Raw genomic sequence first — 27,271 nt, 5'->3', positions numbered from 1 at the left:
CGGGAGGACCACAGGGCGTCCTTCAGGCACGTGAGGGTGGGCCAGAGCTTGGTGAAGGCCTTCGATGGAATGGGCCTTCGGCCCACCCCGTACAGCACGAGCTGAGGCGTTAGGTCCTCCCCTGCTGGCAGACACGGAGTGATCAGGGGGCCTGCTTCCTTCCACAGGTCCCTGGCGGCTCTGCACTCACAGAGCAGGTGCCTCACCGACTCCTCTTGGCCGCAGCCTGGTCGGGGGCACGCGGATGTTCTCGCCATGCCCCGTGAGTGCATGACGGCCCTGACCGGGAGGATCTCGTGGGCGACCATCCAGGACAGGTCCCGGTGCCAATTCAGGAGAGCAGGATGTGCCACATTACGCCAAACCGTTGTGGGCTCGCCTATAGCAAGCCCGCGTACTGGACACACTGGTTCCCGATCCTGCACAAGAGAGAGAAGAGAGCGGTGTTTAGTTAAAACCGTGACTGCTTCTTTTTCCAGTTTAAAATGTCTTAAAAATTTCTGGAGCTGGGCGTAGTGAGTGGGGAGCAGGAAAGAGACTGGGGCTCGCAGGTCGACTGGGATCAGCCCCAGAGACCTGAGGTAAGATCCCAGCCAGAACCGTGCGAGGGCCTGGGTCTTGTTGGTGACCGGGGAGGTGGCAAGAGTCAGATGTAGCGCTGTATAGCGGCTGCCCAGGAACAAGTAGAGGTCGGGCAAGCCCTTCCCCCCCTTGGACCTGGGCCTCTTTACCACCTCCCTCCTCAGCCTCTCCCACTTGCTTCCCCACAGGAAATAAAACAGCATCCGGTCCAGAGCTAAAAGAGTTGTTCGTGGGGGGATAAAAACAGAACTGATTAATAAGAGAACAGGTAAAATCACAGCCTTGATGATTAAAACCTTGCCCTCAAATGTCAGTCGTCTCAGTCCCCAAAAACCCAGTCTCTGTCTTACAGTCCCTAAAATCCCGGTCCAATTGCCACTACCTCCTCCCTCCCTGTCAAATTTTACCCCCAGAACCCTTATGTCTGTCATTTTAACTGTCAGTGGTAGTCTGGTCAAGTCTGAGTCTGCCCACGGTCCGAAGAATTGGGCCTCTGTCTTTTTCCTATTCAGTCTCGCCCCAGAGGCTTGTCCGTACCAGTCAGTCCTGTCCAGGGTCCTGTCAACAGATAAAAGGTCGGTACATAAAATATTGACGTCGTCCATATAAAAGACGCACTTGGCAGTCATCCCCCCACTCCCCGGGATACCCACCCCACTGATCCGTTGGTCCCTTCTCAAGACCTGTGCCAGTGGTTCAATACAAGCAACAAACAGGAGGGGAGATAATGGACAGCCCTGACGGACGCCGCAGTGTACTCCCACCGCTCTTGACAAATGCCCGTTTACCAGAATTCTGCTGGTGATGTCCCTATACAGCAATCCCACCCAAGCTAGAAACCTTTCTGGGAACCCCATTTTTTGCAGTACCTTAAAGAGGTACTGGTGCGAGACCCGATCAAAGGCTTTCTCAAAATCTAAATTTAGGACTATAAGCCGCATGTTTCTGTCTCTCGCATAACAGATGGCATCTCTGATCAGTACTAGGCTGTCCGTGATCTTCCTTCCCGGAATGGCACAGGCTTGATCCGGGTGGATCACCTCCCCTAAAACAGAAGACATTCTGAGTGTTAAAACCTTGGTAAAAAGTTTACAATCAAAATTTAAAAGGGTAATCGGTCTCCAGTTTGTCAGGTCAGTCCTGTCGTTTTTCTTGTGTAAAAGGGTCACGATTCCTACTCTAAAACTGTCAGGTAGTCTGTCAAGTTGTTCGAAGTCAGTAAAAACAGTCAGAAGTTCGTCGGCTAAAACATCCCAAAAGGTTAGATAAAACTCCAAGGGGAGGCCGTCCTCCCCCGGTGATTTTCCCCTCTTAAAATGTCTCAGTCCTTCGTCGAGTTCAGTCTTTGTCAGGTCTTTCGTCAGGTCGTCCGTACTGGGTATGGTCCTGTCAATGTATGTTAAAACGTCCTCCATAATCTCCTCACATACATCTTTTACCCCGAACAGTTCCCCGTAAAAATCCTCGACTACTCCTTTAATTTCTTCTGTGTCTGTTTTTAAAACCCCATCTTTATCTTTTAACCCTGTCATTAACCTACCCTTGCTAACTATCTTCTTAAAAAAGTATCTAGTACACTTCTCCCCCTCTTCTAATTCCCTTTCCTTGCTTCTTAAAATAACCCCCTTGCTCTTATGTTCTGCTAAAAATGCCATTTCTTTCTTTACTTCTTTAATTTCTTGGTTAAAATCAAAGCCCTGTTGGCATAGGTTAAAATACCGTTCCAGTCTCTTCTGCAGTCCCAACATGCGTCTATCTTGTTTCTTACTTACTCTCTTTCCTATCTCCCTGAAGAAGGTCCTCGTCTTACCCTTCACCATTTCCCACCACTGTGCGCGTGTATCAAAGAAGTCCTGTAGCGTCTGCCACTGGCTGAACTGCTCCCGGTACTGGCTAACTACTCTATCATCTTCTAAAAGGGAGCAGTTCAGTTTCCAGGGCCCTCGTCCTACAGTCACACCCGAGGTTAGTGAGAGGGTGCACGTCAGCATTACGTGATCTGAGAAGAAAGCGGGGGTTGTTCTAGCATCAATTGGGGGACAGTCCCGGGTAAACAGATAGTCAATGCGAGAGGCTCTGGTGCCGTCACCACTGGTCCAGGTGAAGCCCTCCTCTCTTGGATGCAGGGTTTTAAAACAGTCAGTTAGTTTAAAATCCCTGCACAACCCTTGCAATAAAACACTTGACCTATCTACCTTAAAATCCTCTCCTGCCCCTCTCCTGTCTGCTCTACTTAAAACACAATTAAAATCCCCACCCACCACTAAAGGATCCCTCCCCAGCATGTGGGACTGCAGGTCTTCTAAAAGTGTGCAACGGTCATGTTTGTTGTTAAAACCATATACATTTAGCACGTTAAAATCTCTCCCCATAAAAGTACAGTTGGCTAAAAGAGCACGCCCCCCAACCACCACTGTGCTCCCCCTCACCACCACCTGTGGGTTCTTGAATAAAATGGCCACACCATCGTTTTTATTAAAATTGGATCCGCTCCAAATGGAGGGCCCACGCTGCCACTTTTCCTCCCATTTGGTATAAGAGGATAAAAAGGGTAGGCCACACTCCTGTAATAAAAACACATCTGAATTAACACTTTCTAAAAAGGATAAAACCGATTGTGCTCTTATTTCAGTCTTCACACTCCTAACGTTTATGGTGGTGATGTTAAAAGCCATGAAAGAGGTGAGTAAAAACAGTGCTAAAAGGAAAGAAAGCATTAAAACAGTTTAAAAGGGGTTATTTTTCAGGTTCTTTCTCTCTCTCCCTACGGGGTAAGGGGGGTTGGTAGGGAGAGGAGGTTAAAACAGGGTTTAAAAACGATTCCTGGTTAGGAGAGTTGGCGGGGAAGACCCTGGACTCATCCTCCCCCTGGGAGCTCTCCCACTCCAGCTTGCCCTTCTTTCCCTCACCCTGTTCGGGGTCGGAGAGCTCCTCTGCATTTCTCTTTCGTAGGGGAAGGTGTTCGCCCAGGGCCTCTCCCCCCCCTCCCATACCCTCCTCGCTTGACAGTGTCGTTTCCGACACTGTCATCATGCTGTCGGACCCGCTTGGGGAGCTCTCACTCACCAACTCCCCGGAGCCGTCTTTCTCGGCCCTTTCTCCTTCAGGGGTCACTTCAGTCTGGGGCAGGGGGATTGGGGTGGGGAGGGTTTTTGCCTCCCCTCCCACTTCTTCCACCACTGCGCCTTCCGCGCCCTCCACCTCTCCTACCACCTCCTCCACTACTGCCACCACTTCCTCCACTACCGCCACCACCTCCTCCACTACCGCCACCACCTCCTCCTCCACTACTGCCACCGCTACCACCTCCTCCACTACTGCCGCCGCTACCACCTCCTCCACTACTGCCACCGTGGCAACTGCCGCTTTCCCCCTCTGGCGCTCGGAAGCCCGGTCCGCAGCCGCCGCCTCCAACCTGCCAGCCCTGACCTTATTGGCCCAGGAGGAGGGGCAACTGCGGATGAGGTGGGACCGCTCGCCACAGAGGCTGCACGATCTGCCGTTCGTGCAATCCTCGTAGCGGTGGCCCACCTCCCGGCACTTCATGCAGACCACCTTGTCACAGGCGTCTGCTAGGTGGCCATGTTCACCACACTTACGGCACAGCTTGGGCTGGTCCTGGTAGTGAACATGGCCCCTGTTCTCTCCGAGGACTATGGTGGACGGGATGGCTTTCAATCCACCATAGCCCCCGGGGTCCTCCCTCTGCTGGACAGTGACCCTCCAGGCCCCTGTCCAGATCCCATCGGGATCCTTCACCTGGGTCAGGGGCCCCCTCACGTTGCAGTACCTGCCCAACCATACTGCAACGTCCTCCGGCTGTACCGTTTCATTGTACATACGGACAATAACGGTTTTAATGCTATTGTCCGTCAGCTTGATCACCTTAAACATAGCTGAAAGGGATCCCTGGGTGTTCTGGACGTTCTGGAGTTGCCCCCAGAACTCCCTCAGGAAGCTGGCGCAGGCGAAACTAACATCGAAGCCCTTCCCATAAGGGAGGGTTAGGATGCAATTCACCTGCTCAGGTACGAAACGGAGTTCCTTTTGGAGGAATTTTCTGGAGAAATCCAATCGGGATAACTCCATTAATTTCCCTCCCTTCTCCTTTAAAAGGAGGCGCACGGCATGGTGCCTCCGCATGCCAGCCTGTGCTGCTGACATGATGGAGGCCCACTCCCTTTATAACCCAACACCAGTGAAAAAATAAAAATAAAAATTAAGTAATGGGGGAGGGGGAGTGTAAACACCCGAGGCCGCTGGCAGGTCCAGCTATGCTAGGCTAACAGGGCCTACCAACACCACGGGACACAAAACGAGCTAACACAGCACCCAGGTGAACTTATCAACAATGGGGGAGACGCAGGGGAAAAATAAAGGTAGGCCTGACAAAACAGTTAACAAGAGCTAGGAGGCTAGCAGGCCGTACCAGCCGGTCAGACTAACTAACAAGCTGGTAGGCCGGGTGCTAAAACCTCCCAGCTGACAAAGACAAACAGAAGGAAATTTGAACGGGGGAAAGAAGCTAAAGGGAAAAATAAAAATAAAAAGGGGACACCAAACAAAACAATTTGCGAGGGCTGGGAGGCTAGCAGGCCGCACTAGCCGGTGAGGCTAAGCTACCAAGCTAGCAGGCCAGGTACTAAAACCTCCCAGCTAACAAGAAACAAACAAATGAAATTAAAAGGGGGGTGGGAAACTAGGGAACAAAAAGTGGGTTGGGTTGGGGGGGGGGGGGGCAGGACACAAGGAAAAACAGAAGTACTAACAAAGAACAAGCCGAAATAGAGGGGAAATGGGGCTGGCAGGCCTCACCAGCAGGCCAGGCTAAGCTAACCAGCTAGCAGGCCGGCCAGCCAACAAGAGTCCCCCAAGTGCCAACAAAAACCCAACAAACAAAAAGTAGGACCAGGGAAAGTTCAGGGGATAGAAAAAGAAAAACAATTAAGAGAGTAGGGATAGGTTTAATGGGGGCTACAAAACAAACAGAAGAAAACAAACAATGCTTGCCAAACCTAAGGGGCGAGGAAGCTAGCAGGCCAGTCCAGCTAAAGCAAGACAGGCCGGCTAGCAAGCAAGCCAACCCAGCTAGCAAACACTACAAACAAACAGAAAAGACTAGAGGGAAGCTAAGGGGAAAAGGGATGGGGAAACAAGAGGAACACAAACAATTATTATTTTTTTTTTTAAATATTTTTTAAGTGAAATGGAAACACAAAACACGACAGCAAACTAACATACAAATTTACAGAAAGTGATTAAATTAAACCTTAACTCACCATACAGGTGCTGATGCACCTGCAGTCCACCACCACCAAACCACCACCAACACCTAGAATGAGAAAAAAAGGTTGAAAAATGAAACAGAGAAAACAAGTTGTGTGTACCAAAGCCCGAATCTACGCTTGGTCTTAGCCAAAAGGCCGAGAAGCGATAACCCACAAATGGTACCCTGCAGCCGCCGGGCACCCGGGGGTCTCGGCAGACTTTGGCGGTTTGGCAAAAGGTGGCTCCTCCCCCCCAGCCCCCCCTTCCCTGGCGACAGACAGGCTGGTGTTTTTTATTTATTTTTAAAGTCGCCAATGCGTCTTGAAGTCACTAGCTCTTTACGCCGCCTAGTGCGACGACGACGACGAAGAAGACTATTTGTTCAAAGCCCGGCAAATACGCCAGTCGTCCGTCGGGCTTGCTTGAACTCAATTGCCCTTAGCGACTAGTCAAACGCATGAGCAACAAGTCTCTGCTGCGGCGGCGGCGGCGGCGGCGGCGGCGGCGGCGGCGGCGTCATCAACATCTCTGTCAATTTCTCTTGAAACAAGATATAGCGGGCTCTGCCAGAAGCAAAGCCCTTCCAAAAATACTTTGAACTCATAAGTGTTCCTCTCCACGGAAGTCTTTAGTAAAAGGCGAAAGGCTTGTGCGTAATGAAGAGAAACCAGAGTCGTGTGGAAGTCAGACGTCGGGGCCCGAGACACACTCTGTGCACTACTAGGCTGGGATCTCGCGGGTGGGTGGGTGGGTGGGTGGTCGGTCACCCAACCCACTCTGCCTACTTTTCCACGGCTGTGTGTGGGTAAAAAGTCACAGACAGACACAGACAGACAGACAGACAGACAGACAGACAGACAGACAGACAGACACTCACTCACTATCCTGACCAACGTTTTTTTTTTTTTTTTTTTTTTTTTTTTTTTAACCCTCCCGTTGTCCTTCTATTATGCCTAGCACACAGTGTCCCCCCCCGGGGTCACTCTGTCCCGTCTTGGCTAAAGGCCCAGTGGGCACAAGTGTGACAGTATGGGTGTGAACAGCCTTTGCAGATGTATTTCTTACACCTGCAGCACGCTGTGTGTGTCTTGGCGTCCTTCTTGGGTGGGCAGACCTGACACCTCTTCCTCTTACTCGCCCCCAGCGGGGCGGCCGGGGCGGCGGCGGCGGCCGGGCCGGCGGCTCGCTCGCGGGCCTGCGGACGAGCCTCGGCGGATACACGCTCGCCCCGTATGACTTTGACAAGTGCGGACGAGGCTTCGGTGCGGGGGAGACGCTGCCTTCTTTGGATCAAGGGCTTCACGAGCGCCTTTCCGAGCTGCTCCAGGAACACCCTCCTCTTGTTCCGCTTCCCGGGCATCCAGTCGGGGTTGATCTCTCGCCATATGACAAAGGCGTTGTAGGAGGACACGTCGAGGATGTTGTGGAAGATGACCAGGGGCCAGCGGGCGGTCATCCGTCTGCAGCTGTAGGTCCCGACCACCTTGTCTAGGTTGTCCACGCCGCCCTTGTTGCAGTTGTAGTCTAGGATGAGGGCCGGCTTCCGGTCTCGGCGATCGCTGACGTCGGGCTCCGCGTGCCGCGTGCTCAGAAGCAGCACGTTCTTATTTCTCTTTGCCAGGTAGGACACTAGAGTGGCGGTGGTCGTGAAGGCGAACCTGGAGGACGAGACCTGTCTGCCCTTGGACTGGAGCAGCGCGGGAGGGAGCTCGGGCTTGTTCTTTCGCACCGTGCCCACCATGGTGAGGTTCCTCTCGAGGAGCCGCTGCCCGAGTTCGTAGGAGGTGAAGAAATTGTCACACGTGACGTTGTGACCGTCCGGCAGTCCCTCGGTCAGATCGAGGACGACGCGCGCGCCCTGGTTCTTCTCGGGGCATCCGCCGGCCGCCTTGCCGGTGTACACTTGCATCTTCCAAGCGTAGCTGGACTTGGCGTCGCAGGCCACCCACGACTTGATGCCGTATTTGGCCGGCTTGCTGGGAATGTACTGTCGGAAAGGACAGCGTCCTTGAGGCGAGGGAGAGGGGAGGGAGAGGAGAGGGAGAGGAGAGGGAGAGGAGATTAGCAGGAGATTAGCAGCAGCGTCATCGTTACAGGCTCACCATCGGGGCGCACTGCGTTTACGTTACACGCAGGCGCCGCCGCCGCCCGTGCCACTGCCCATTGCTACTGCTGCCCATTGCTACTACTGCCGATTGCTACCGCTGCCCGTGCTACTACACGTACATACACAGATACATTGACTGCTACCGCTCTCTATGCACAGATACATAGACTGCCCGTGCTCTCTACGCCACGCGTACAAACACAGATACATAGACTGCCCGTGCTCTCTACGCCACGCGTACAAACGCAGATACATTGACTGCTACCGCTCTCTATGCACAGATACATAGACTGCCCGTGCTCTCTACGCCACGCGTACAAACACAGATACATAGACTGGCCGTGCTCTCTACGCTACGCGTACGTACACAGATACATAGACTGCCCGTGCTCTCTACGCTACGCGTACGTACACAGATGCATAGACGGTACCTCTGAACGGGACCAGTTGTTCGTCCACCGTCACTTCGGGCCCCGGGTTGTAGAGGGCCTGCAGCCGCTCCTCCCACAGGTCCCACACCTCTCTCACGGCCGCCAGTCTGTCGGTGGCGAGTCTCGCGGGTCTCGACTGGCGGTCGTCGAATCGCAGCAGCCTCGAGTACTTGTGAAACGCCTTGAGCGGCATGGTGGCGCGGAACACGGTCCTGCCGCTCTCGGCGTCCCACAGGCTGGCCGCGGCCTCGCCTCGGGACCTGTAGACGCCGGCTAGGATCAGCAGCCCTACGTAGGCGCGCAGGTCGGTGGAGTCCATGGGTCGCCAGCCGTCTCCGTATTTTCTCACCCCCTGCAGATTGGTCATGTCCACGATGATCCTTTCTATCGCCGGTGTGACAAACAGCCGGAAGGCGGACTCGATGTCGAGCGCTCGCGACGCGGCGTAGGCCGTGGGGCCCGGCGTCACGGCGGGGCAGGGCTGGCGGATGGCGCGGGGTCGGTCCGGGCCGCGATAGGCCGCGGAGGACCATTTGATTTTGCCGTTTTTCGACAGCAGCGTCTCCCTTTCTCGCTCTGGCTCTCTGGCTCTGTCTGGCTCTCTGTCTCGCTCCTCTCGGGCAGCGGCCGCGTCTCCCTCCGGCTCTTCCTCCGGCTCTTCCTCCGGATCTTCCTCCGAAGAGGAGCTCGACCGCGAGGCCGAGTCGTCTCCGTAGTCGTCCGCGTCGCGCTCGGGGTTGTATTCCTCACCGTCTTCATCTTCCGAAACGTCCTCCTCTTCGGAATCGCAGTAGTCTTCTTCGTCTTCTTGGTCGACGCTGGAGGATATCTGTTCCAGGACCTGAGCCGCGCTGAAACCGGGACTGCGAGGCGTCGTAGGCGGAGGCAACACGCTCGGCGGGGTCGTATTCCTCGTCGCCGTCGTCCTCGTCGTCGTCCTCATCATCGTCCTCATCTTGTTCTTCTTGTTGTTGTTGTTGTTCTTGTTGTTGTTGTTGTTCTTGTTCTTCTTCTTCTTCCTGACAATATTAGTAGGCTCTCTACGCCCTGCTTACTGTCGTAGGCGGAGGGCTCACGCTCGGCGGGGTCGTATTCCTCCTCGTCGTCGTCCTCGTCGTCGTCCTCTTCTTCTTCTTCTTCTTCTTCTTCTTCTTCCTGACAATATTAGTAGCCTCTCTACGCCCTGCTTACGGTGGCCACGTGAATGGGACGAGGCACGCGAATGGACGAGGCGCGTGGTCGGCCCTGCCTGCTCCTTCGGCCCTTCGGCCCTTCGGCCCTTCGCCCCTTCGGCCCTTCGGCCCCTTGGCCCCTTCGGTCCCATCCGGGACGCTCGGCTGGCCTACCCGCGTGATAGCACCGAGGTCGTGCACAGAGTTGGTGGGGACAACTGGTCCCTGCCGGGGTCACTCCGACCCGGCCCAGACAGAGGGGGACAACTCCTAACACAGGCCCCGGGTCACTCCGACCCGGCTCAGACAGGGGTAGGAGGGGAGGGTTTACAACATACACCTTGCTAACGCCGCCGGGGTCACTCTGACCCCAGGCCCCCGGAACAGAGGGGAACAACTCATAACGCAGGGCTTACAACAGGGCTCGGGTCAATGTGACCTGGCCCAGACAGGGGTAGGAGGGTTACAACATACACCTTGCTAAACGCTGCCGGGGTCTCTCTAACCCACACAGACACTGGGAATCGACTCGGAACGCTGGCCGGTGGTCACTCTGTCCCGCCGAGGCAAGGGGAAGGTTGTCTAACAACAGCCATACCCGAAAGGCACAATTTCCACAACCAAGGGAAAGTAGTTTGTAGGGGGGCGTTTTTAGATTCGATATCCAAACTCACACGGGGCCCAAGGGCCCGTTTCGGGGCAGACACGCCGTATTCGACACAGGCCCTTGCCCGGAATGTTGAGAATGTCAATTTTGGGGCAGGACCTTTTACTAGTATCCAGCAGGTGGTGGTGTTGGGTCACCGTGACCCCGGCCTGCCGGGGTCTCTCTGACCCACACAGACACGGGGGAAGCGACAGGTAACGCTGCCGAGGGTCACTCTGACCCCTCTGACGTCACTATGACCCCGCCCACACAGGGTCAGGGGCAGGAGGGTTACAACATACACCTTGCTAACGCCGCCGGGGTCACTCTGACCCCTCTGACGTCACTATGACCCCGCCCACACAGGGGCAGGAGGGTTACAACATACACCTTGCTAACGCTGCCGGGGTCACTCCGACCCACACACAGACACGGGCAATCAACTCGGAACTGCCCGGGGTCGCTCTGACCCGCCGAGACAACGGGAGGGTTAAGTAAAATGGCGGGAAACGGGGGAACCCACGAAGAGCGCTTCGCCCTACTTTCACTTTGGATGTTTTTTTCCCCTTGCTTTTTTCTTTCCTTGACAACGGGAGGAATGTGTGTGTTGCACCGTTCCCGGAGGTACTGCAATACCGGGTCGATGCGTGGAGCGGACGGAGCAAGCCCCATTTCCGACTCCCTGTTCAAAAAATCCATTTAATATGTAGTCCCCCGATGGGGGACGTATCAGATATTAAACTGATAAGAACAGATTTTTTTTTTTTATAAAATATATTTATTACCTTCATAAACCAACTCAAACCTTCCAATTTACATAATTTCAAACTATATTTCTCTAACGAAATCCATCAAAAACTTAAACAATAGCAAAAACCAAATCAAAAAAACCTCTAGGGGAACATCCTCCCTCCCCTTCCCCTCTCCCATCTACCCACCATAACAATAATGTCTCCCAGGGCCATCTCCCGGCACCTGCCTCCCTCCTTTCATTAACCTCCCCCAAAATCAACTATCAATCCTGCTCCTCCATAGGTTTTAAGGACGAAAAAGAAGAAAGGAAAGAGGAAACACCCGAAGGTCCTGCCCCCCCTCCCTCCCCCGTCCCCTCCCCACCACCTCTCCCCCTCCCATTGTCCACAGTCTCCCCCTTTTTCTTCTTCTTCTTCTTTTGGATATGCACCAAAGAACCACTTTTTTCTCTTGCCCTATCCCTCTCCACATACAATCCCTTCTCCCTCATCTCCTCCCCAAACACCCTATCATATCTGACAAGCTCCATCCTAAATTCTCTATTCCCCATCATCCTAACCTCCATCTTACACCTCTCCAAGTTCCGACTAGTTTCCTCCTTCCCCCAATTATCTATCGACCTTTTCCCTTTCTCCATCTCCAACATTCTCCCATATACTAACCTTTTTTGCTCCTCCACCCTCCTCTCTTCTACCCTACCTTCCTCTATCCCCTTCCCCTTCCTTTTCCCTCCTTTTCCCTCCTCTTCCCCCTCCACCTCTCCTTCTGTCCCTGCCCTACCCTCCTGGTCCCCATACAAAAACTTTTCCCTAACCACCTTCTCAAATTCTCTGTTCACCCTATCAAATTCCCCTTCCCCCCAACCCTTTACCGGTCCCTTCTTCTCTATCCTCTCCCTCATCATTCGAAGGAGTTCTTTTTTCTGTCCCATGTCCAATTCCTCCACCTCAGCTTCCTTCCTCTCTTCTCCCTCTGTCCCAAACTCCTCTCCTTCCCTCTCAACCGCCTTTCCTTCTTTCCCAACCACCCCTACCCTCACCTCTCCTTCCATTGTGTAATAACCCATATCTCTCATCTTACCTATATTTTTCCTTTTCTCCCTTATTTTATATTTCCCCCTTACCCTATCTATCTCTTTAAAATAACCCCCCCTCCTCATCAGCTCTCCATATTTTCCCTCATATTTTTCCAACTGCCTATCAAATTCCTCTCCCTCCATTCCCATAACCTCCTCCCTAAATTTTAATGTTACCGACTTACGTTCCTCTCCCTTCAAATCTCGCCTTGTACTCTGTATATATTCTTCTAATTTCCCTTTAACCAGTCTATCCATACTCTCCCTCCCCACTAATATCTCATCATCATTTTTTTCTCTTTCTTCCTCCTCCTCGCTCTCATCCTCCTCTTCTTCCTCCTCCTCTTCTCCTTCTGCCCCCTCCTCTTCTACTCTGGCTCCCTCCATCCTGGCCATCCCTCCCTCTTTCCCTACCCCCTCTCCTTCCATTTCCACCACCTCTCCTTCTATCTCAAACACCACTCCTTCCCTCCCAAACCCCACTCCATCTGTCCCGTCCAACACTTCTTCTATCCCGGCCTCCCCTCCTTCTGTCCCGGCCTTCCCTCCTTCTGTCCCGGCCACCACTCCTTCTGTCCCGGCCACCACTCCTTCTGTCCCGGCCACCACTCCTTCTGTCCCGGCCACCACTCCTTCCGTCCCGGCCCTCTTCTCTTTCTCCTCTTCTCTCTCCATCTGTTCAGTTCCTCCTCCTCTACCACCACCTTCTTCTTCCCGCTCCTCTTCTCTTCTACCCCCATCCCCCGCTCTCCCCCCAGCTGCAGACGCGTATGACCTCCGCCTAGCCGGGCAGTCTCGCCACAGGTGCTCCACCGAGCCACACCCGTGACACTCCTTAGGCTCTCTGCAATCCCTTGCCTCGTGTTCGCTCGACCCACAGTACCTGCACTTCCTTGCGCTACACGCGGCTACGATATGGCCATAGGCCATACAACGCCTGCAAAATGGAGGCTGACGGGCATAGAATAATGTCCCCCTGTCAGCCCCCAGGGAGAACATAGCTGGAGGATGGAGGTATCCTCCCAAACCCTTTGGGTCCTCCCTGAGGAGGGCCTGAAAACCCCTCCTCCCATTCCAAAAGCCCAGATTATCCTTGATGTGCCTTGCCGAGGAGACGCCATCCAGGTACCTCCCCAGAAAAGCCCTCACCTCCTCGTCCTTTACATAAGGGTTGTACATGTTCACATTTATCACCCTAAAATTTCTCCTCGCCAAACTGGTTACCACATACTGGGACATCGGCATCTCTGCTTCCACTTCTTTCACCCTTCTCAAGACCTCGTCATGCTGTTTTCCTGTTTTCAGAGCCACATCAAAACCTCCCTCCACTGGGTTGTCTTGAAAACAGTACACCTCCTCCACCGTTAACTTAAGTATTCCCATCAGGATTGTCCTCCCAAAGGTATCCCGCCTAATAGACTCCATCGCCTTGTCCTTCCATACAAAACGTACCGTATTTGCTAGCCCTATCACAGGGACCGTCCTCCCTAAAGGATTTTCCGCCATCTCCCTACGGAGGTTTTCTATTTCTTCTCTGCTCCCTCTCTCTTCAAAATTCAAATATGACAAAAAAGCGGCAAAAAACAAAAACTCACCCCACTTCAAAACCCAAAACAACAAACTTTCCTCCCTCCGGACTTCCTTCGACCTTCTGACTCAGCGGGCTCTGGGGCACCTCGGTACCAAGCTTGATCTGAGCCAAAAGGCCGAGAAGCGATAACCCACAAATGGTACCCTGCAGCCGCCGGGCACCCGGGGGTCTCGGCAGACTTTGGCGGTTTGGCAAAAGGTGGCTCCTCCCCCCCAGCCCCCCCTTCCCTGGCGACAGACAGGCTGGTGTTTTTTATTTATTTTTAAAGTCGCCAATGCGTCTTGAAGTCACTAGCTCTTTACGCCGCCTAGTGCGACGACGACGACGACGACTATTTGTTCAAAGCCCGGCAAATACGCCAGTCGTCCGTCGGGCTTGCTTGAACTCAATTGCCCTTAGCGACTAGTCAAACGCATGAGCAACAAGTCTCTGCTGCGGCGGCGGCGGCGTCATCAACATCTCTGTCAATTTCTCTTGAAACAAGATATAGCGGGCTCTGCCAGAAGCAAAGCCCTTCCAAAAATACTTTGAACTCATAAGTGTTCCTCTCCACGGAAGTCTTTAGTAAAAGGCGAAAGGCTTGTGCGTAATGAAGAGAAACCAGAGTCGTGTGGAAGTCAGACGTCGGGGCCCGAGACACACTCTGTGCACTACTAGGCTGGGATCTCGCGGGTGGGTGGGTGGGTGGGTGGTCGGTCACCCAACCCACTCTGCCTACTTTTCCACGGCTGTGTGTGGGTAAAAAGTCACAGACAGACACAGACAGACAGACAGACAGACAGACAGACAGACAGACAGACAGACAGACACTCACTCACTATCCTGACCAACGTTTTTTTTTTTTTTTTTTTTTTTTTTTTTTTTAAGTAAAATGGCGGGAAACGGGGGAACCCACGAAGAGCGCTTCGCCCTACTTTCACTTTGGATGTTTTTTTCCCCTTGCTTTTTTCTTTCCTTGACAACGGGAGGAATGTGTGTGTTGCACCGTTCCCGGAGGTACTGCAATACCGGGTCGATGCGTGGAGCGGACGGAGCAAGCCCCATTTCCGACTCCCTGTTCAAAAAATCCATTTAATATGTAGTCCCCCGATGGGGGACGTATCAGATATTAAACTGATAAGAACAGATTTTTTTTTTTTTTTTTATTACAAAAATTTACAATTTACTGTGACATTCTTTTTCAATCAACACTTTTCCATTGTTATACAAATTTTACACTTCCCCAAATTCCCTTACAAAATTCTTCCCCATACACGTATTTTTCCATTTCAATCACATTTCTTAACTTCCATACAAACAAATAGAAGGCATCTGCTGGTACCGTTTTGTCCTTCTCCTTTTTAATGCAAACATTCCTTTTTTCCCACAGTACCAGCTTCCCTAAACTAATAATACGCCATACGGCTCTAAACTGTTCCTTTGGCAGTTTTAGAATTTCCTCTCCATACACTATATTCTTCCCATTCAAAACAATCTTGTTACAGACCTTATTAATAACAGGCTCACACTTTCCCCAGAAATCTCTTGCAAAAACACACTCCCAGAATACATGCATCACTGTTTCACATTTTTTACACCTGGGGCACTCTGCGTTCACTGCGCAGTTGTGCCTATACATCCTCTCCTTTACGGCCAACCTATTTAAAGCACACAGCCATCCCAAATCCTTGCACTCATTATCCATCCATTTTGGTTGTATCCCCTCCCAATTAACTACTTTCAGATCAGCCTCATATCTCTGCTCCCAATTTTCCCTTATAATTTCATACATTTTCCTATGGTCCAATAAGACCTCTCTTTCAATTTCCTTTATGTGTATTTTCAGAAATGATATGGCCTGTGCGTAATACTTAGGTTTTACCTCTGCATTCGGAACCCTGTTGTCCCAAGGTAACATCCCTCTTAAAGTCGACCCGAACCACAACCTCGCAAAAAAAAAGGATTTATGTTGTGTCCCTTTCAACACAGTTTTACACATCTGATTGAGGAAAAGACAATCCAGTTTCACCGACAGGCATGGGATGTCCCTTCCTCCCTTTGATACTTTCCCATACATCATCTCTCTCTTTACACTTTCGTATGAGCCGCCCCATATAAATGAAAATATCAACCTTGTCACAACGATTTTGCTCCTGGCATTGATTGGGAATACCAGTGCCAGGTAGATTAAGGTTGGTAATATATCTGTTTTTATTACCATAATCTTTCCGCTAATCGTTAACCTTCTGCTTTTCCACATATTGAGTTTTACCTTTACTTTTTCAATCTTTCCTTCCCAATTTTCCTTTATCCCATCCTCTTGAAAGAAATACACCCCTAATATTTTTAGACCATCTTTGCAGACAGTTATACCTCCCTTGCCCTCTGCTCTCCCTTCCCAGGCACCGCAGTACATCATAGAGGACTTCCCCAAATTAACTTTTGACCCCACTGCTTCTCCATAAGTTTTCAACAGTACAATCGCCCTATCTATCGCTCGGTCAGAACATAAAAACAAAGTGGTGTCGTCTGCATACTGGGCAATTTTCACCCTTTCTCCGTTACTCCCTGGGATATGCACCCCGTCTATACCTGTATCATTCCTCATCAAATTTGCTAGCGGTTCAGCAAATAACACGTACAGTAGTGGCGACAATGGGCACCCCTGTCTCACCCCACCCTCTTGTAGTACTGGTTTGCTGAGAAACCCGTTAATTTGTACTCTACTGTATGCCTTATTGTACATTGTCTTAACCCACTTAACCAAAGTCGTGCCACAATTCATTCTTTCTAGAATTGAGAACAGGAACTCATGACTGACCCTGTCGAAAGCCTTCTCCTGATCGACACTCAACACACACAAAGGTAGGTTTCTGTCCTTGGCCCAAACGATCACATCTCTGGTTAACTGTAGGTTATATGTTGCAGACCTATTCCTAACCCCGCATGTCTGGTCCTCATTAACCAGGCTTGGCATTACCTCTTTCATCCTATTTGTTATTACTTTCCCCAAAATTTTATTGTCCACATTTAGCAAGGTAATGGGCCTCCAATTTTTTAAAAGCTCTTTTCCTCCCTTCTTGTAAATTAAGCTTATTACGCCGGACCTCATAGATTCCGGCATCAACCCCTCGACCAAGATCTCTTTGTACACCTCCAGTAAATCCTCACCTAGGATACCCCAGAAACAACAATAAAATTCTTTTGGTAATCCATCACTCCCTGGTGTTTTATCGGCCTTCAGAGATTTCATTGCCTCCTCTATTTCCTTTTTGGATACCTCCCTTTCTAAATGTGTCCTTTCTTCATTGTTTAGTTTTTTGCTTATACTATTTAATAATTCCTCCATTCTTGCTTTTTCCACTTCTCCCTTCTTAAACAAAACTTGGTAGAATTCCTGAGCGTGCGCCATTAAATCTTCTTTTTTTGTAACTTTCCCTCTACCTGTTTCTAATTCTGTAATTACAGACTTTCTTTGTTTTTCTTTAATACTCTGGAAAAAAAACTTTGAACATTTTTCATCTTGCTCTTTTTCTGTTATTTTGGCCAAAAACGTAAAGTTCTTGACCCTTGTTTCAATGTTGTGTTCTATTTTCTTTTGGATGTTTCTGTATTCCTCCCCCCACACCTGTTTACCCTCATTTATTTCAGAATGTATGGCCTGTAATTCTTCTTGCAGTTCTTTATCAAGATGCCTTTCTTCCTGTTTTTTCCTTTTGCTATAAATTTGGCAAAAATACTTTATTTTGATTTTTACCGCCTCCCACCATTCAGCTGTGTTTTTAAATGCCCATTTCATGTCCCTCCATGAATTATAAAAGGACGTAAACTCGGCCCTAAAATCCATGCCTTCTAGCACCTTCGTGTTTAACTTCCAAAATCCTCTTCCTATCTCCACCCCTTTAATTTCGCAAGAAACCCCAATTGTGTCATGATCTGAAAACCAATTTGGATATATGGAGAAGCTCAAACTTTGGGTGGTCTTGGATACAAACAGATAATCTAATCTTTTACTTGCTCCTCTTGAGTTTCTCCATGTATGCCCTATACCTTTCTTATTGTGTCTCCTATATGTATCTGCCATGTTGTAATCACCCAAAACATTTTTTAAATATTGTGCAGTAAAATCATATTCCCCGTCTAGGTCTGTGTTACAATCCCCCCCCATTATCACCATGCGGTTTGTGCACAGAACATTTGGTAAGTGCTTGAAGAAATCTAACCTTTCCCCTTTTACTGCAGGAGCGTACACATTTACTAGGCGCAGCTTGTTGTTGTTCAGCCTGCCATCTATATATACGAGCCTCCCTGGAATTACACTTATTACCTCCTCAATTACAAACTCAGTGTTTTTAAATATTATCCCTACCCCATCTGAGTGCACATTACCTATGCTCCATACTGAAGCACCTGCCTTCCATTCCTTGCTGAACCTTTTGATGTCCTCTTCGTTCTTCAGGTGACACTCCTGAAGGAAACACACTTGGAAGTCCAGTGCCTTAAATGAAAAAAACAAAGATGTCCTCTTGACAGTGTCTCTCAATCCCCTGGCGTTAACTGACAGGACATTAAACATCGTTTTCTTTTATGTTTCGTCCCTTTGCCCCTTGGTCCGAAACATTGTTGTTGACGTCAAGCTTTCCACCATAGAGCCACTCAGGAATTCTAGCTGGAAATCCCTGCTGCCCTCGCTATCCTCCTCAAATGGTACGACCACCGGCACTGGTGGAGGCTCTCCCGCTGAGGGCGACTCAGGACCTGGAGCTCCTTGCTCTCCCGGCTCCTTGTTCTCCAGAACGTGGAACCTGTTGGATGTCTCTATTATTTGTTTTTTTGCCTCTTTGTCCAGCCTCTTCCCTGGTACTTTCCTTTTTGCTGTTCTCTTCTCCTCTTTCCAATCCATCTCTTCATTCACTTCTGTTTCACCCCACTGTATTCTCTCCACCGGGTTATCTGATATTATTATCCCCTGTGACGACTCCTCTGTTGCCACCTGTTCTGGTTGAGCCGAAGTTCCTGCCACCGGATTCTCTAAAACGTAGGGCTCCGCCACATCCCCCGGGACCATTCCCGGAGAAGCCTCCGGAAGAGGCCTCGGGAGGTTCTCAGGTGCGGGTGCATGGTCTCTTGAGATCTCTTCCATTACCTTCTCGATGTTTCGCAGTGATTCCGCGTAGGTTTTGTGTCTGTCAGGGCAGTCCTTGAACATGTGCTCAAATGAATCGCACAGATTGCACGATTTGGGTTTTTTACAATCCCTTGCCTGATGATCCGTCTCCGAGCAGTTTCTACAGAAAGTGTTCGGGCACAGCGCTGCAATGTGGCCCTCTTCTCCGCATCTTCTACATGTTTTGGGCTGTCCATAAAAGTAAAGGTACCCCTTTACACCGCCAATGTAGAAGGACGCTGGGGGATGTTCAAATCCTCCCGCCCGTGTTCTAAATCGGACAGCGTATTTTCTCTTCCCATTCCACATACCATCATAATCCATTTCTTTTGTTCCATCCCCCAAAACATCACAGTATTTACTTAGGAAGGATCGAATATCCTGCTCTTTCACATACGGATTTTGCATGCAGACTGTTATGGTCCTTACCCGACTTGCAAATAGAGGCTCCACGTTGAAGTTGGAGATCGGTGTTTCGTCCTTGTGTTCCAGGCACTTGTTCCAAGCTTCTTGGCACAGGTAATCCCCCGTGAAGGTGACCTCAAAAGCATTCCGTGCAGGAAAATCCCTGTAGCAGTAGATTCGTTCCGTCGTCACTCCCAAAAATTCAAAAATGACTTCCTTTGCAAAACTCCTTCTTCCAATAACGAATTGTATTCCATCCATTTCTTTCCCGACAAACCGGATTGTGTTCAAAAGTCGCGCCGCAGGGGCCGACGTAAAGTCTCCCGTCGCCATCACCTTCTCTTTCCTTTCGCTGATCAAACTGCGGTCATGCCACACACTTGATTTTAGCCAAAAGGCCGAGAAGCGATAACCCACAAATGGTACCCTGCAGCCGCCGGGCACCCGGGGGTCTCGGCAGACTTTGGCGGTTTGGCAAAAGGTGGCTCCTCCCCCCCAGCCCCCCCTTCCCTGGCGACAGACAGGCTGGTGTTTTTTATTTATTTTTAAAGTCGCCAATGCGTCTTGAAGTCACTAGCTCTTTACGCCGCCTAGTGCGACGACGACGACGACGACTATTTGTTCAAAGCCCGGCAAATACGCCAGTCGTCCGTCGGGCTTGCTTGAACTCAATTGCCCTTAGCGACTAGTCAAACGCATGAGCAACAAGTCTCTGCTGCGGCGGCGGCGGCGTCATCAACATCTCTGTCAATTTCTCTTGAAACAAGATATAGCGGGCTCTGCCAGAAGCAAAGCCCTTCCAAAAATACTTTGAACTCATAAGTGTTCCTCTCCACGGAAGTCTTTAGTAAAAGGCGAAAGGCTTGTGCGTAATGAAGAGAAACCAGAGTCGTGTGGAAGTCAGACGTCGGGGCCCGAGACACACTCTGTGCACTACTAGGCTGGGATCTCGCGGGTGGGTGGGTGGGTGGGTGGTCGGTCACCCAACCCACTCTGCCTACTTTTCCACGGCTGTGTGTGGGTAAAAAGTCACAGACAGACACAGACAGACAGACAGACAGACAGACAGACAGACAGACAGACAGACAGACAGACACTCACTCACTATCCTGACCAACGTTTTTTTTTTTTTTTTTTTTTTTTTTTTAAGTAAAATGGCGGGAAACGGGGGAACCCACGAAGAGCGCTTCGCCCTACTTTCACTTTGGATGTTTTTTTCCCCTTGCTTTTTTCTTTCCTTGACAACGGGAGGAATGTGTGTGTTGCACCGTTCCCGGAGGTACTGCAATACCGGGTCGATGCGTGGAGCGGACGGAGCAAGCCCCATTTCCGACTCCCTGTTCAAAAAATCCATTTAATATGTAGTCCCCCGATGGGGGACGTATCAGATATTAAACTGATAAGAACAGATTTTTTTTTATAAAATATATTTATTACCATCAAAAACCAACAAAAAATCTTCCAATCTTACATCATTTTCAAATTATATTTCTCTAACCAACCAAAACCCTATCCAATAATTAAACAATAACAAAAACCAAAACCAAAAAACCTCTAGGGGAGCATCTTCCCTCCCCTTATCTCCCATCCACCCATAAACCCAACAATCCCAATCCAAAATTATCACTCAGGACCCTCTCCCAACACCTAACTCCCTCCCTTCATTTCCCACCCAATTCCATTAACTGGCAATCCAACTCCTCCAGAGGTGTTAGAGAAGAAAAAGCAGAAGAAAAAGAGGACGTCCCCGAAGGTCCTGCCCCCTCTCCCCCCCACCCCCCCCCCCACCATCCACAGGCTCCACTCTTTTCTCCCTCTTCTTTTTATGCAATGGCGCCAAAAGTTCGCCTTTCTCCCTTGCCTTATCCTCCTCCTCATAAAGAAAATTCCGCCTCAACCTATCCCTATGCTTCCTCTCACATTTTTCCAGCTCCCTCCTAAATTCCCTTTCCCCCAACATCTCACCCTCCAGCTTCAATATCGCAAAAATCCTATTATATTTCACACTCCCCCAGGTCCTTATCATCCCTTCCTCCTTCTCCATCTCAAACATTTTCCCTACGATCAGCCTTGTTGTTTCCTCTACCCTTAACGCTTCTGTTTTATGTGATTCCACCGCTCCCTTTCCCTCCTCTTTCCCTTTCTCCTTCCTTTTCTCTCCTTTTCCCTCCTTCCCCTCCTCCCCCTCTACCCCAACTTCCTCTCCCCCAGACAAACCCTCCTCCCTAACCTTCTTCTCATACTCCTTTATCACCCTCTCATATTCCCCTACCTTCCAGCCTTTTACTGGCCCCTTCTTCTCTACCCTCTCCCTCACCATTCTAAGAACTTCGTTTTTCTGTCCCATGTCCAACTCCTCCTCCTCCATTTCTTCTTCCCCCTCCTCTCCCTCTGTCCCAACCCCTTCCCCTTCCATTTCGACCCCCACTCCTTCTGTCCCGACCACCACCACTCCTTCTGTCCCAACCACTACTCCTTCTGTCCCAGCCACCACTCCTTCTGTCCCAGCCACCGCTCCTTCTGTCCCGTCCCTCTTCTTCTCTTTCTCCTCTTCTCTCTCTGGCTCCTTCGATGCCGTTCCTCCTCCTCTGCCACCACCTTCTTCCCGCTCCTCTTCTCTTCTACCCCCATCCCCCGCTCTCCCCCCAGCTGCAGACGCGTATGACCTTCGCCTTGCCTGGCAGTCCCTCCACAGGTGCCCTAAAGAGCCACACCCGTGACATGTCTTCTGCTCTGCACAACTCCTCCCCTCGTGCTCACCAGATCCGCAGTATCTGCATTTCTGAACACTGCACGATGCTTGGATATGCCCATAGGCCATACACCGCCTACAAAACTGAGGCTGACGGGCATAAAACAAAGTCCCCCTGTCAGCCCCCAGGGAGAACATCGCCGGAGGATGGAGATATCCACCCAGTCCCTTCGAGTCCTCCCTGAGGAGAGCCTGGAAACATCTCCTCCCATTCCAAAATCCCAAAGAATCTTTTTGCCTTCTTGCTGAGGAGATGTTATCCAGATATCTCCCCAGAAAGGCCCTCACATCTTCATCCTTTACATAAGGATTATACATGTTCACGGTGACCAGCCTAAAATTGGTTTTTGCCAGGCTGGTCACCTCGTAGTGGCACAGAGGCCTCTCCTTGCCCATCTCCCTCGCCCTCTTCAACACCTCCTCATGCTTCTCTTCTTTGTAGAAAGCCACCTCAAAAGCCTTCTCCCTTTGATTTTCTTGGAGACACAACACATCCTTTACCTCCACTTTCATCGCCTCCATCAAAATTCTTCTCCCAAACATCTCCCTCGAGAACTGTTCCATCTCCTTTTCTCTCCATGAAAATCTTAAGGTGTTGGCCAATCCTATACCCGGGACCGATCTGTTCTGAGAATCTTTCTCCATTTCCCAACCAATAACCAAAAACCTCGCCAAAAGAGAAAAACCTCACAAAAAACAACAAACTTTCCTCCCTCCTGACTTCCTTCGACCTTCTGACTCAGCGAGCTGTGGGGCACCTCGGTACCAAGCTTGATCTGAGCCAAAAGGCCGAGAAGCGATAACCCACAAATGGTACCCTGCAGCCGCCGGGCACCCGGGGGTCTCGGCAGACTTTGGCGGTTTGGCAAAAGGTGGCTCCTCCCCCCCCCCCCCCCCTTCCCTGGCGACAGACAGACAGACAGACAGACAGACAGACAGACAGGCGGGTGTTTTTTATTGATTTTGAAAGTCGCCAATGCGTCTTGAAGTCACTAGCTCTTTACGCCGCCTAGTGCGACGACGACTATTTGTTCAAAGCCCGGTAAATACGCCAGTCGTCCGTCCGTCCGTCGGGCTTGAACTCAATTGCCCTTAGCGACTAGTCAAACGCATGAGCAACAAGTCTCTGCTGCGTCGTCGTCGTCGTCGTCATCATCATCTCTGTCAATTTCTCTTGAAACAAGATATAGCGGGCTCTGCCAGAAGCAAAGCCCTTCCAAAAATACTTTGAACTCATAAGTGTTCCTCTCCACGGAAGTCTTTAGTAAAAGGCGAAAGGCTTGTGCGTAATGAAGAGAAACCAGAGTCGTATGGAAGTCAGAAGTCGGGGCCCCGAGACACACTCTGTGCACTACTAGGCTGGGATCTCGCGGGTGGGTAGTCACCCAACCCACTCGGACAACTTTTCCACGGCTGTGTGTGGGTAAAAAGTCACAGACAGACAGACAGACAGACAGACAGACAGACAGACAGACAGACAGACAGACAGACAGACAGACAGTCTCACTCACTCACTCACTCACTCACTCACTCACTCACTCACTATCCTGACCAACGTTTTTTTTTTTTTTTTTTTTTTTTTTTAAGTAAAATGGCGGGAAACGGGGGAACCCACGAAGAGCGCTTCGCCCTACTTTCACTTTGGATGTTTTTTTTCCCCTTTCTTTTCTTGACAACGGGAGGAATGTGTGTGTGTGTTGCACCGTTCCCGGAGGTACTGCAATACCGGGTCGATGCGTGGAGCGGACGGAGCAAGCCCCATTTCCGACTCCCTGTTCGAAAAATCCATTTAATATGTAGTCCCCCGATGGGGGACGTATCAGATATTAAACTGATAAGAACAGATTTTTTTTTATAAAATATATTTATTACCATCAAAAACCAACAAAAAATCTTCCAATCTTACATCATTTTCAAATTATATTTCTCTAACCAACCAAAACCCTATCCAATAATTAAACAATAACAAAAACCAAAACCAAAAAACCTCTAGGGGAGCATCTTCCCTCCCCTTATCTCCCATCCACCCATAAACCCAACAATCCCAATCCAAAATTATCACTCAGGACCCTCTCCCAACACCTAACTCCCTCCCTTCATTTCCCACCCAATTCCATTAACTGGCAATCCAACTCCTCCAGAGGTGTTAGAGAAGAAAAAGCAGAAGAAAAAGAGGACGTCCCCGAAGGTCCTGCCCCCTCTCCCCCCACCCCCCCCCCACCATCCACAGGCTCCACTCTTTTCTCCCTCTTCTTTTTATGCAATGGCGCCAAAAGTTCGCCTTTCTCCCTTGCCTTATCCTCCTCCTCATAAAGAAAATTCCGCCTCAACCTATCCCTATGCTTCCTCTCACATTTTTCCAGCTCCCTCCTAAATTCCCTTTCCCCCAACATCTCACCCTCCAGCTTCAATATCGCAAAAATCCTATTATATTTCACACTCCCCCAGGTCCTTATCATCCCTTCCTCCTTCTCCATCTCAAACATTTTCCCTACGATCAGCCTTGTTGTTTCCTCTACCCTTAACGCTTCTGTTTTATGTGATTCCACCGCTCCCTTTCCCTCCTCTTTCCCTTTCTCCTTCCTTTTCTCTCCTTTTCCCTCCTTCCCCTCCTCCCCCTCTACCCCAACTTCCTCTCCCCCAGACAAACCCTCCTCCCTAACCTTCTTCTCATACTCCTTTATCACCCTCTCATATTCCCCTACCTTCCAGCCTTTTACTGGCCCCTTCTTCTCTACCCTCTCCCTCACCATTCTAAGAACTTCGTTTTTCTGTCCCATGTCCAACTCCTCCTCCTCCATTTCTTCTTCCCCCTCCTCTCCCTCTGTCCCAACCCCTTCCCCTTCCATTTCGACCCCCACTCCTTCTGTCCCGACCACCACCACTCCTTCTGTCCCAACCACTACTCCTTCTGTCCCAGCCACCACTCCTTCTGTCCCAGCCACCGCTCCTTCTGTCCCGTCCCTCTTCTTCTCTTTCTCCTCTTCTCTCTCTGGCTCCTTCGATGCCGTTCCTCCTCCTCTGCCACCACCTTCTTCCCGCTCCTCTTCTCTTCTACCCCCATCCCCCGCTCTCCCCCCAGCTGCAGACGCGTATGACCTTCGCCTTGCCTGGCAGTCCCTCCACAGGTGCCCTAAAGAGCCACACCCGTGACATGTCTTCTGCTCTGCACAACTCCTCCCCTCGTGCTCACCAGATCCGCAGTATCTGCATTTCTGAACACTGCACGATGCTTGGATATGCCCATAGGCCATACACCGCCTACAAAACTGAGGCTGACGGGCATAAAACAAAGTCCCCCTGTCAGCCCCCAGGGAGAACATCGCCGGAGGATGGAGATATCCACCCAGTCCCTTCGAGTCCTCCCTGAGGAGAGCCTGGAAACATCTCCTCCCATTCCAAAATCCCAAAGAATCTTTTTGCCTTCTTGCTGAGGAGATGTTATCCAGATATCTCCCCAGAAAGGCCCTCACATCTTCATCCTTTACATAAGGATTATACATGTTCACGGTGACCAGCCTAAAATTGGTTTTTGCCAGGCTGGTCACCTCGTAGTGGCACAGAGGCCTCTCCTTGCCCATCTCCCTCGCCCTCTTCAACACCTCCTCATGCTTCTCTTCTTTGTAGAAAGCCACCTCAAAAGCCTTCTCCCTTTGATTTTCTTGGAGACACAACACATCCTTTACCTCCACTTTCATCGCCTCCATCAAAATTCTTCTCCCAAACATCTCCCTCGAGAACTGTTCCATCTCCTTTTCTCTCCATGAAAATCTTAAGGTGTTGGCCAATCCTATACCCGGGACCGATCTGTTCTGAGAATCTTTCTCCATTTCCCAACCAATAACCAAAAACCTCGCCAAAAGAGAAAAACCTCACAAAAAACAACAAACTTTCCTCCCTCCTGACTTCCTTCGACCTTCTGACTCAGCGAGCTGTGGGGCACCTCGGTACCAAGCTTGATCTGAGCCAAAAGGCCGAGAAGCGATAACCCACAAATGGTACCCTGCAGCCGCCGGGCACCCGGGGGTCTCGGCAGACTTTGGCGGTTCGGCAAAAGGTGGCTCCTCCCCCCCCCCCCCCCCTTCCCTGGCGACAGACAGACAGACAGACAGACAGACAGACAGACAGGCGGGTGTTTTTTATTGATTTTGAAAGTCGCCAATGCGTCTTGAAGTCACTAGCTCTTTACGCCGCCTAGTGCGACGACGACTATTTGTTCAAAGCCCGGTAAATACGCCAGTCGTCCGTCCGTCCGTCGGGCTTGAACTCAATTGCCCTTAGCGACTAGTCAAACGCATGAGCAACAAGTCTCTGCTGCGTCGTCGTCGTCGTCGTCATCATCATCTCTGTCAATTTCTCTTGAAACAAGATATAGCGGGCTCTGCCAGAAGCAAAGCCCTTCCAAAAATACTTTGAACTCATAAGTGTTCCTCTCCACGGAAGTCTTTAGTAAAAGGCGAAAGGCTTGTGCGTAATGAAGAGAAACCAGAGTCGTATGGAAGTCAGAAGTCGGGGCCCCGAGACACACTCTGTGCACTACTAGGCTGGGATCTCGCGGGTGGGTAGTCACCCAACCCACTCGGACAACTTTTCCACGGCTGTGTGTGGGTAAAAAGTCACAGACAGACAGACAGACAGACAGACAGACAGACAGACAGACAGACAGACAGACAGACAGTCTCACTCACTCACTCACTCACTCACTCACTCACTCACTCACTATCCTGACCAGCGTTTTTTTTTTTTTTTTTTTTTTAAGTAAAATGGCGGGAAACGGGGGAACCCACGAAGAGCGCTTCGCCCTACTTTCACTTTGGATGTTTTTTTTCCCCTTTCTTTTCTTGACAACGGGAGGAATGTGTGTGTGTGTGTTGCACCGTTCCCGGAGGTACTGCAATACCGGGTCGATGCGTGGAGCGGACGGAGCAAGCCCCATTTCCGACTCCCTGTTCGAAAAATCCATTTAATATGTAGTCCCCCGATGGGGGACGTATCAGATATTAAACTGATAAGAACAGATTTTTTTTTTTTTTTTTTTTTTTTTTTATTACAAAAATTTACATTTTACTGTAACATTTTCCCATCAACACTTTTGCATTTTATACAATTTTTACACCTCCCCAAACTCTCTTACAGAAGTCCTCCCCGTGCACATATCTGTCCATTTCGATCACATTCCTTAACTTCCATAACAACAAATAGAAAGCCTCTGCTGGTACTGTTTTATCTTTCTCCTTTTTGATACAAACATTCCGTTTTTCCCACAGTACTAACTTCCCCAAACTAATAATACTCCACACGGCTCTGAACTGTTCCTTTGGCAGTGTTAGGATCTCCTCACCA

General features: G+C 50.4%; 1 protein-coding gene, 7 non-coding genes and 3 pseudogenes across 8 annotated transcripts; all 11 read right to left on the bottom strand.

Annotated features, from left to right (window-relative positions):
- Positions 1 to 6,409: 6,409 nt before the first annotated feature.
- Positions 6,410 to 6,526, bottom strand: LOC129862999 (U5 spliceosomal RNA). The gene has a single exon (XR_008760871.1). It is a non-coding gene; the product is annotated as a U5 spliceosomal RNA (small nuclear RNA).
- Positions 6,527 to 6,781: 255 nt separating this feature from the next.
- Positions 6,782 to 9,815, bottom strand: LOC129862927 (piggyBac transposable element-derived protein 4-like). Its single transcript, XM_055935031.1, has 2 exons — positions 8,389 to 9,815; positions 6,782 to 7,857 (listed from the first exon to the last, which is right to left on the bottom strand). The coding sequence occupies exons 1-2, from the start codon at positions 9,341 to 9,343 to the stop codon at positions 6,830 to 6,832; spliced, it is 1,983 nt and encodes a 660-aa protein (XP_055791006.1). The 5' UTR covers positions 9,344 to 9,815; the 3' UTR covers positions 6,782 to 6,829.
- A 993-nt stretch (positions 9,816 to 10,808) lies between these two features.
- Positions 10,809 to 10,984, bottom strand: LOC129863066 (U2 spliceosomal RNA; annotated as a pseudogene).
- Positions 10,985 to 14,117: 3,133 nt separating this feature from the next.
- Positions 14,118 to 14,234, bottom strand: LOC129862998 (U5 spliceosomal RNA). Its single transcript, XR_008760870.1, has one exon. It is a non-coding gene; the product is annotated as a U5 spliceosomal RNA (small nuclear RNA).
- Positions 14,235 to 14,599: 365 nt separating this feature from the next.
- LOC129863080 (U2 spliceosomal RNA) lies at positions 14,600 to 14,784 on the bottom strand. Its single transcript, XR_008760930.1, has one exon. It is a non-coding gene; the product is annotated as a U2 spliceosomal RNA (small nuclear RNA).
- A 5,167-nt stretch (positions 14,785 to 19,951) lies between these two features.
- On the bottom strand, positions 19,952 to 20,068 carry LOC129862996 (U5 spliceosomal RNA). The gene has a single exon (XR_008760868.1). It is a non-coding gene; the product is annotated as a U5 spliceosomal RNA (small nuclear RNA).
- Positions 20,069 to 20,433: 365 nt separating this feature from the next.
- On the bottom strand, positions 20,434 to 20,606 carry LOC129863071 (U2 spliceosomal RNA; annotated as a pseudogene).
- A 2,514-nt stretch (positions 20,607 to 23,120) lies between these two features.
- LOC129862995 (U5 spliceosomal RNA) lies at positions 23,121 to 23,237 on the bottom strand. The gene has a single exon (XR_008760867.1). It is a non-coding gene; the product is annotated as a U5 spliceosomal RNA (small nuclear RNA).
- A 383-nt stretch (positions 23,238 to 23,620) lies between these two features.
- On the bottom strand, positions 23,621 to 23,793 carry LOC129863073 (U2 spliceosomal RNA; annotated as a pseudogene).
- Positions 23,794 to 26,305: 2,512 nt separating this feature from the next.
- LOC129862994 (U5 spliceosomal RNA) lies at positions 26,306 to 26,422 on the bottom strand. Its single transcript, XR_008760866.1, has one exon. It is a non-coding gene; the product is annotated as a U5 spliceosomal RNA (small nuclear RNA).
- Positions 26,423 to 26,794: 372 nt separating this feature from the next.
- Positions 26,795 to 26,989, bottom strand: LOC129863093 (U2 spliceosomal RNA). The gene has a single exon (XR_008760935.1). It is a non-coding gene; the product is annotated as a U2 spliceosomal RNA (small nuclear RNA).
- Between the last annotated feature and the right edge of the window lie 282 nt (positions 26,990 to 27,271).

The sequence above is a fragment of the Salvelinus fontinalis genome, chromosome 9 (assembly GCF_029448725.1).
Source record: "Salvelinus fontinalis isolate EN_2023a chromosome 9, ASM2944872v1, whole genome shotgun sequence".
In the NCBI taxonomy this organism is placed as follows: Eukaryota; Metazoa; Chordata; class Actinopteri; order Salmoniformes; family Salmonidae; genus Salvelinus; species Salvelinus fontinalis.
Note: the sequence above shows the minus strand (reverse complement) of the source record. Positions and strands in the feature narration are given on the sequence as shown.

Coding starts and splice junctions, on each gene's coding strand:
- LOC129862927 (XM_055935031.1), bottom strand. CDS start 9,343: ATGAGGACGATGATGAGGACGACGACGAGGACGACGGCGACGAGGAAT. Junction 7,858..8,388: donor ACAACTGGTCCCGTTCAGAG/GTACCGTCTATG, acceptor CCTCGCCTCAAG/GACGCTGTCCTTTCCGACAG.